The sequence below is a fragment of the Plutella xylostella genome, chromosome 6 (assembly GCF_932276165.1).
Source record: "Plutella xylostella chromosome 6, ilPluXylo3.1, whole genome shotgun sequence".
Taxonomy (NCBI): Eukaryota; Metazoa; Arthropoda; class Insecta; order Lepidoptera; family Plutellidae; genus Plutella; species Plutella xylostella.
Genome location: NC_063986.1, coordinates 3877768 through 3887270, shown reverse-complemented (window position 1 = coordinate 3887270; position 9503 = coordinate 3877768). Strand labels below are relative to the sequence as shown.

The following is a 9503-nucleotide window of genomic DNA, read 5'->3' as shown; positions in this document are numbered from 1 at the left end:
TAAACAATTCAATTTCCACCTGTAAAAATTTGGTCAGAGATTAAGTAGTTTTTCCCATTATGGAAAAGCTCTCCTACAAAAGCCTGTCCCCACATGTGAAGATGCTCCAAGTGAGCGGGATTCTGCCGCTGGAGCGAGACGTCCCTCCGTGGAAGTACCGGCTGCACCAGGCATACACCGCCCTCATGACTGTCATTCCGTACTTGTACGCTTTGCAGAATTTGGGACACATGTATAAGGTAACCTATGGTTTAAGCAAACTAAGCTTATGTAGAAAAGAGATGATAAAACGTTACTGGAAATTCCTCACAGCCCTGCCTAGGGTCGAATAGTTGGTAACGAATCACCTTACTTATAATAAGATTTGTCAGTCAGTTCAGCCATTTTATGCCCGAAAGTAGAAAGAGCCACACCGAGTGACTTCCTATACCTATGTCTGGCGCACCTTAGGCAGGCAACCACTGACGGTATTCTCATCTTTTCACGGGGCTCTAGAGATCTTGTGTTTGTCAATGAAATAGTAACAAAATGTCATTTTATTCATATTTATAATCTGAAAAAAATGCCTTTTTATATACGTTTGTTGAAAGGTTCGCCACGACGCAGTCCAGGTGATGGACTCCATGTTTCTGCTGCTGTCGTACATCAACATGATCTACAAGAAGATGGTGTTGCTGCTGGATGCTGATCAAGTTTATGAATTGCTGCATGTTATGAAAGGTTTCTTTGTAGTGTCTGTGAATAATATCTTCCTAATTTCTGTAATTTAACATAGAAACTAGCATATTACCTACGTAAAGCAATTGTAATGATTCGGGTAAACTGTAGGTTGATAGGCTGTTAAAAAATATTGTTGTGTGATGACTCCAATCCAAATGGCAAAAACCCTAATCCTAGAAGAGGCCTATGTCCTGCCTGTAGCCTGCTTATGTGTTTTTAGTTGATTTCATTTTAACACATTTACTGTTTACCCCTGTTTTTATGAGTCCTGTTTTAATACTCATATTTTCAGGCCCTCTTTTCAACCAAGACGATGCAGCTCACAGGGAAATCCTCACCAACCACGCGGCCCGCGCCTTGTCCAGCCTAAAACTCTTCCACTATCTGGCCCTTTGTTCCTGTTTCTTTTGGATGGCGTTCCCCACCTTTGAGCATTTCCGCGGCTATGACTTGTATTTTCCACTGTGGATGCCGATTGATCCTAATAAACCGGTTAAGTAAGCTACTGAATTTTGACTTTTCTGATAATATCATAATCTAAAATAATTTCCTTTATTTATGAAGTTATTATTTTTTATATTGCTAATATGCCTCCATAGTCATACTTGCTACGCTAACTAAAAACTCACTTTTAATTTGTATAGAGTTTAAAATTTTACTTTATTTATATACTAGCTGTCCCCGCGAGCTTCGCTTCACCTTAAAAAGTTTTCCCGTGGGAATTCCGGGATAAAAAGTAGCCTATGTTCTTTCTCAGGGTCTAGACCATATGTATACCAAATTTCATTCAAATCCGTTCAGTAGTTTTGGCGTGAAAAGGTAACAGACAGACAGACAGACAGACAGACAGACAGACAGACAGACAGACACAGTTACTTTCGCATTTATAATATTAGTAAGGAAGTAAGGATTAGTAAGGATAAAATAGTTTAGGTCGAAGAACCACGCTTGGGCTTTTGGCTACTGCTTCTTCTTTCATTGCTCGTCAGTAAGTATAATGTAGAGTAGATTTGATGGCTTTCATGTTTCAGTTTCTACATAGTGATGCTGTATTTATTTGTACAATGGGAGTACCATGCCGTTGTACAATGTACCTTCGATCTGTTTGCGTCGTACATGCTGGCTCAGTGCACTACACAAGTTTACATTTTAAGGTAATTTGTTAAGGTTCGGTCACTTTCCGTTACAAAAGTTTCATCACAAATATGGTTAAGTTTTAATCGTTAATTCACGACTACTGGTATTGGTTTAGACCATTATGTCGGCGAATGTCGATTATTTCAAGTTAACACCTGTTAAATATGAGGATAAATCGTATGTAAAAATTTAACCATAACTTCATAGGAATGCAACCGATAACCGAAGATAAACTAGCCAAAAACAGAAGAAAACCAAGCCACTAAGAGTGCCAAGGAGTCAATATTTATGCAATGAAAAGCTTTGAAACGAATATATTTCATAAAGCTATTTTAGAATAGATTAAATTTTTTAAATGCATTATTTTCCAGGCTGGACTTGGAGTCTGCAGTTGAACGAAGCCACGAGAAGGCTCGACAGGAAAATATCAGTTTCTCTGATGCATTTCATCATGTTTTTACAGTTTCACTTTTACACTTCAATGAAATTTCCCGGTTAGTATTTTGATTTTAGAGGTATATATATTTTTATGTAGGTGTCATGGTATCATGAGTTTGAACAATTTTTTTCTGGCCAAGTAATAGTGTAAATACATACTTTATAAAAAGGACAGCGTGCAGATTTCATTTGTACCTTCCTATGGTACGAAAATGCTTCCGAAGTCTTACAGAGGATGTATATAATTGATACATGAAACTAAACTTTACTTAAAGTTTACTGACGATCTAGTACTGGTTTATAGCCTTTTAAATTTTGCAAACTATGAAAACCTGTACTAAAGGTTGGTACTTTGTGGTTTACAGGATGGTAACCAATACACAGAAAGTGTTTGGAGGAGCTGCGTTTTGTCAAATCTGCGTCACGGGCTGGATCATCTGCACCACCGCCTACAGAGTCGTGGATGTCAGTCAATTGTTTTAAATACATTTTGAATATAAGACAAGTATTTTGCATAAAGAAACGAAAAAAAAACTGAACTGAAAAATACTCAGTAGGAGGAATAATCAATATCGTGAACGAAAAGGAACATGTTAAAAGCATGAAATATTTTAGTCCAAATGAGTTAGGAGAATAATAATAATATAATAATAATAATAATATGTGGGGACATCTTCACACACGGCCATCCGACCCCAAGCTAGGTAGAACCTGTGTTATGGGTGTCGGACAGCTGATATATCTACACAAATACATAGATAGATAGATACTAAATATAAATATCAACACCCAAGACCCGAGAACAAATATCTGTGTTTAAACAAATATCTGCCCCAGCCGGGAATCGAACCCGGGACCTTCGGCATAGCAGTCAGGGCCACTAACCACTGCGCCATTCGGGCGTCGAATGCGATTGCAATGCGTTTATCTCATATGTTTGACATTTTTTAAATGTACAGTGTAGGTAAACGTAGCAGAGAGGAAGAGCTATTTTTAAAAATTAATTTTAGAATAATAATATCCCTTCTACAACACCCCATTTTGTATGTTTGCAGATGGACCTGAAGTCAATAGAATTTATTTCAATGGTGACGTACCTATCTTGCGTTTTCGTACAACTGGTCTTATATTGCAATAATGGCAACCAACTTGCAATCGAGGTAAAGCTAATGTTTCATTCGTTTTTTTCTTGGTGGTTGTTAGTATCATATTTCTCTACGACAAAAGGTCCATTACAAACTAAGATTTTCTCCATAGTAAAAAAAATGGATACCTTTAAGACGGATAGTCCCAGAGTTACCTCTAGTTTAAATACATCTTTCCATTGGTAAATAAATAATCAAATATGTAAATGTGTTATTTTGTTGTAGAGCGACAAAATATTGAACTCGGCATACATCATGGACTGGCTACAACTCCCCGTGACTCATCGCAGGTCGCTGTTGATTTTCCTGGAGAGAGTCAGGACTCCCATACAAGTGGTGGCGGGGCATATTATACCACTCTCAGCAGCCACATTAGTACAGGTATTTATTAACTTCAGTAGAGCTTTTACCCAGGTTTCCGTCGGCTATCCCGTTGAAATTCTGAAACAAAAAGGTGTAATTTAGCCTTGTATTCGGACTTATTAATTATAAATGCTTCCGATTGAAGCATAAATAGGCGTCAACTAGTAGTAAAATAAGAGGTTTAGAATTTTTACGATATACTTAAGTTTTGAATTTAACGATATTGTGACCCAAATACGAGTATGTTGTAACTTGAGATTTATTGTTTTAGGTGTTGAAATCATCTTACACGTTTTACGCAGTGCTGTCTACAACTAAAGAAGAATAATCAAGTACTTCATATAATTTATATGAATACATTTTTTTTTCTCTTACACTCATGGTTAGATAGTCTAGTTTTTTGATGCAATAAATCTAACTAAGTAAAATTATTTTGTTTGTTTTAACCTGAATACGATGGCGGTCAATATCATTCAGACTACATAGAATATCTGCGCAGGAGTTGATTAAAGTGCCAGTGCATCATCACAGCTAGCTCCGATTTCTCTCTCTCTCTCTCATTCTTATTTATTATGGTAACATCTAACACGTTACACAATGAGGAAATAAATACTTACATTATTTCTTTTGAAATCCCATTTGGCATAAATGTAGAGTGAAAATTCGAACCAAGCTTTGTGACCCAGCACTAAGGACTTTTTCTTCAATGAACTCTATTTTCGTGTCAAATTTTTTCACTTATATCTGCGATTATATGGCTTTTTTATTCAGGGAAAATCATAATGATAAATATTGGATCAAATAATGCCGCCGAGACGTGACACATGATGTGCTGAGGCAGGTTTCGATATTCCCAGTGCCTCGATTCGCCCACGGGCCACGACATACGTTTTGCCTTGCGACCGACTGATCGAACTAATCAAATAACTCATGCATATAAAACAAAGCGACGTTTCCTCTTTGACCTTACTATAGCCTCCTTTAATAATAAATTAATTAATATTAGTAATTATACGGCTAGTAAATCCTATTTTGAGTTTCTAATTGATTTACCATAAACCTGTATTTGATTAACTATTCCTGACATCCGACACCTACTAAATGATAATAATTAAAACGATATTAAACCTACAATTCGACTCCTTCCTAGTTCCACTTTAAATACTGGACACAATAGCTAAAGCTCAAACGCTACCACTACGTCTAGGAAACCAGCTCTATCCTACTTTTTATTTTATCATAAATTCAGCACATCTCTCCGCCGCGGTCCGTAGGGTGCACCCACCTTTTTCCGCCAGTTGTATCAAACCAGGCTATGTCAGAGCTGGCGTTCAGCAGTATGGAACCCCACTTGAGGGTGCTCCGGGCGAGCGGCTCCTACCACCTGGACCGCGGCTCCACGCCTCCATGGAGGTACAGACTACACCGGGTCTACATGGGCTTTGTCATCTTCCTCCCCTACTTGTATGTAGCTCAGGAGTTAGCTTATGTTTACACGGTTTGTATTAGGACTTTGTTTTTGGAATGGCGTTAAAATTACAAGATTATTGAGATTAGGTATATAAGGGGTGGTTCATACCTTGGCGTTCAAATTTTTTTTTTGATTGCTTACATCCACGACGGGTATCCAAATTTACCCGTAATGTAATGTTTTAGTTTCTGAGTTTTTTTTTTAATTTTGAGAATCACACAGTTAAGCTATGTAGAGGTAAAATTACAACTTATCTATCGGGTAGCACACATGAGTCAGAATGTGAAAGTCTAAATGGGTCAACTGAGGTGTTAGACTAATGGAATCAGAGATTCTGTGACCCACGGAATTATTTTCCGCATGAGGCTCTCATCATGGTATCGACGTTGTCGTGGTTACCTCTTCCCACTCTTCCCTTGCCATATTATGTTGACCAACTTTCAAAGTGTGGGCGTCAAAGCTCGAATCACCTTATCATTATTTTGCAATATATTTTTAAAGTAATCCCTACTTTTTAGGTACGAGGTAATCCAGATCAAGTAATTTACGGATTATTCAAGTTATTTTCGTACATCGACTTCATCTACAAGAAAATGGTTCTTTTGCTGAAAGCTGACAGAGTTGAGAAGCTCCTAAATACTATGAAAGGTTTTTGTAACATTAAGTATTATACTTGTATTTATAACAAATTATGAATAATAATTTTTAGAAGGATATTTTAATTTTATATTTTAAACCCAAACCAAAATTTACTAATATGACAGTCTAACACACATAGGCCGCTTCCAAGAACCGCTACAACACTCTCCCCGGCCATCTATATCCACTCCAGATAATATCAGCTACCTGTTTATGGTCGGCGGTCCATTGAGCCGGAGGTCGTTCCAAATTCCACGTTAATATCATGCACCAATATTTAAAACAATGCTGTAATAAAAGCGCCATTCCATCTTCAGACAGTTGTAACAGAAGTTATTTAAGCATGAAATGAAACGCTCAAAATTCCAGGTCCTCTATTCAACCAAGAAGGTCATCATCACAGGGAGATCCTGCTAACCCAAGTGGCCAGCGCCAAGTCGACTCTATACATCTTCAACTTCATGGGGAACCTGTCTTGCCTCGTATGGCTTCTCGTTCCCATAGTGCAGTATTCTCGAGGCCATGAGATCCGATTCCCTTTATTGTTTCCCGTTGAAATTAATAAGGCACCCAAGTAAGTTTTCATATAATTAAGTAATCGTATATAAGTGCTCAATGCCCTTCAGTGTGGTCAAGAAGATTTGGATGATAGGCTAATGATTTCGTAATTAAGGTGGCGAAGCATTGTGCATGGACATTGCATTCACACAAGTAAATAAGTTATTATTAACATAGTAAGAATGTGCTATAAATCGAAAATATAAACATAAAAAATGGTAATCAGAGCACAAGGTTGAATATTAGGTTTGTAGACATAAATTTACGTTTCTTTCAGCTTCTACATAATCATGGTGTATTTATCGATACAATGGGTGAACCATGCCTACATAAACTCAACCCTGGATGTATTTATGTCTTGTCTTCTAGGCCAGTGTACTGCACAGATTCGTATTTTAAGGTAAGTAAATTACAATACACGTTAAATTTATCACCTCTCTTTTCCGTCTAGGGTTAAAGATATAGTATAAGGTGTCAGTATATCAAAAGTATTAGAACCTTCGCAGGCTAGACCTGGAGACAGCAGTCGCAAGAAGTCATGAAAAAGCTCGCCAAGAGTCGATCAGTTTCTCGGAGGCCTTTCACAAACTGTTTACAGTATCACTCTTACACCATAAAGAAATAGTCCGGTATGTACGGGCAGCTGTATAAGTAGCTATACACTTTTGTACCTAATCAAATGACTACATAACCAACCGTTAATGTTTGAATAGGCAGTTTGTAAGTTTCACAAGGTACTAAAGTGTACAGCTACTAATGCAGTTGACCACATTACGTTATTTACACTGAGGAAATCTGGATTAATTTAAGATGAACTAAAGGTATTATTTGTCTTAAAAACGTTTTAATTTAACAATAAGGTATGTATAGATTGAAATTTGATCGGTAGGTAACCCAGAGGCTGGTATTGGTGATGATTGTCATGTTACCTACAAACATCATATAATCCAATGCATGATTGATTATAAAAACGAAATAATGAGCTAATTAATTTCTTGCGTACTTCAGAATGGCTGTAAACATAGAAGACATATTCGGCGGCGCCATGTTTTGTCAAATCGTGGTGACTGGCTGGATCTTCTGCACCACTGCATACAGAGCTGTTGATGTAAGTGCTAGGGAAGCCAACTATAAACTAACCTAACCAACTTTAAAACCCCCGTCATTCAACACTAAAAGTCGAAGAAATTTCGAACTACTAAACCGATGAAACATGGCCAAAATTCGTTATAAGTATCCCTATTTTCGTCGGGGGTTGAAAAGTAACTCTACTTTTCAACCCCCGACGAAAAGAGGGCATCATCACGACCTCACTTGTCCCCACTGCTGGGGCACGGGTCTTCTTCAAATGAAGGAAGGGTTTTAGGCCGAGTCCACACGGTTGACAAAAAAGAAGAGTGATATCTCTTAATAGCAGATAGCAGTATTTGTATACACTTTGACTCTATACAACATTCTGTATAACCTAACAAAAAAGATAATTCGTCAGCAGACAGGATCCAAGCTCGGTTTCGTTTCTGCAACTCGGCGTGTATGTGTGTTTGTAGATGAACCCGGCCTCGGTGGAGTTCTGCTCGATGATCACGTACATCACGTGCGTGATGGTGGAGCTGGTGCTGTACTGCCTCTTCGGGAACCGACTGGCCATCGAGGCAAGTCCACGACTTACTACTCTGATTACACCTACCCAGTAGAGTGGCGGGGAGTATCCTCGGCCGAGCACTCGGTCAGTTGCTAGCCGTTCAATGGACGAGGATCTGCCGAGGATACTGTCACGCCACTCTACTCGGTAGGTTTAATCAGGATTATGGATAGATGGATGTTTGTTCGAAACTATTTCATGGAAAAACTATTGAACTTTTATAATAATTTAGAATGTAGTTGACACCCAGGATTAACATATTTTAACTTTCCGTTATTCCCATATGGAAACTTGTTGAGGCGAAACGAACCGTTTTCTTGCTTAGATAATAATTGTTTTGTTCGCTCATAGCCATTCTACCATAATTTAGACACGAATGTAAAATCCTCTGTAATAATGATTTCATTTTTATTGCAGAGTGATAAAATATCGAACTCCGCATACAGTATGGACTGGCTGCAGCTCCCCGTGACTCATCGCAGGTCGCTGTTTATATTCCTGGAGAGAGTCAGGACTCCCATACAAGTGGTGGCGGGATACATCATACCACTCTCCGCAAGCACATTAGTTCAGGTATTTTTATAATTACCTTATTTTATTATTGAAATGTATTGAAAATATGTAAAAGTATAAGTACAGTGCTCCAAAATTGATAATGCGCATAGAAATCTATGACAGATCGGTTGTTTTCGATTATGTGACACATGATATTGACTCCTATTTCTTTCGAACAAGGTGCAAAATGCAAGTGTTTTTTAAAGCTCTTACGATCTAATGATTCGGGTGTGAAGATCTGCATGTGCATTATTTATTTTGGACAAGTGTACTAATTTTGTATTGTTTCTTTTAGGTGCTGAAATCATCGTACACATTTTACGCAGTGCTGAACAAATCCAAAGAAATCTAATCATTATACTTAATCTTATGTGTATTATTGTTTTAAACATTTAAATCTTGTCGGTGAATTGTGAATCGTGCAATTGTAAATTTTATTATCAAAGTTTTTTTCATTCAACACAGTTTTTGTAGCAATAAAGTACGCAACACTCGACGCTGAATCCATTGATTACTTTTAATTTCGTCAAACACAAAGACATCCGCTAACATCGAGCAGCACACAATAATTTAACAACAAGGAAAAATCCGCATAAAAAATAACGAGATTAATATAAAATTAATAAGAATTCCCCGAGATTCCTTCTTCCTTTCTCCAGCTCGGGGGGGCTCGGCCGAACAGTCGTCGCCTCCACCATTGTTATCGTTATTTGCGTGAATTACGCAGGTAATGGGCCGCTTTCAGAGCACGTGAGCCGACATTCATTAAAACATCTAATTAAACGCCCAAACCCGGGAACGTTCCCGAAGAATCCCTTTAACACCCGCAAACTTC

General features: G+C 37.9%; 2 protein-coding genes across 2 annotated transcripts; both read left to right on the top strand.

Annotated features, from left to right (window-relative positions):
* The first annotated feature begins 42 nt into the window (after positions 1–42).
* Positions 43–9247, top strand: LOC105389551. The gene is made up of 17 exons (XM_048621813.1): positions 43–239; positions 591–720; positions 1013–1217; positions 1752–1874; positions 2229–2351; positions 2661–2760; positions 3351–3455; positions 3666–3821; positions 5116–5301; positions 5793–5922; positions 6268–6487; positions 6749–6871; positions 6978–7100; positions 7480–7579; positions 8019–8123; positions 8531–8686; positions 8964–9247. Exons 1-17 carry the CDS (start codon positions 60–62, stop codon positions 9018–9020), a joined length of 2322 nt encoding a protein of 773 aa, XP_048477770.1. The 5' UTR covers positions 43–59; the 3' UTR covers positions 9021–9247.
* LOC125488569 lies at positions 5089–6159 on the top strand. Its single transcript, XM_048621905.1, has 2 exons — positions 5089–5301; positions 5793–6159. Exons 1-2 carry the CDS (start codon positions 5119–5121, stop codon positions 5967–5969), a joined length of 360 nt encoding a protein of 119 aa, XP_048477862.1. The 5' UTR covers positions 5089–5118; the 3' UTR covers positions 5970–6159.
* Positions 9248–9503: the final 256 nt, after the last annotated feature.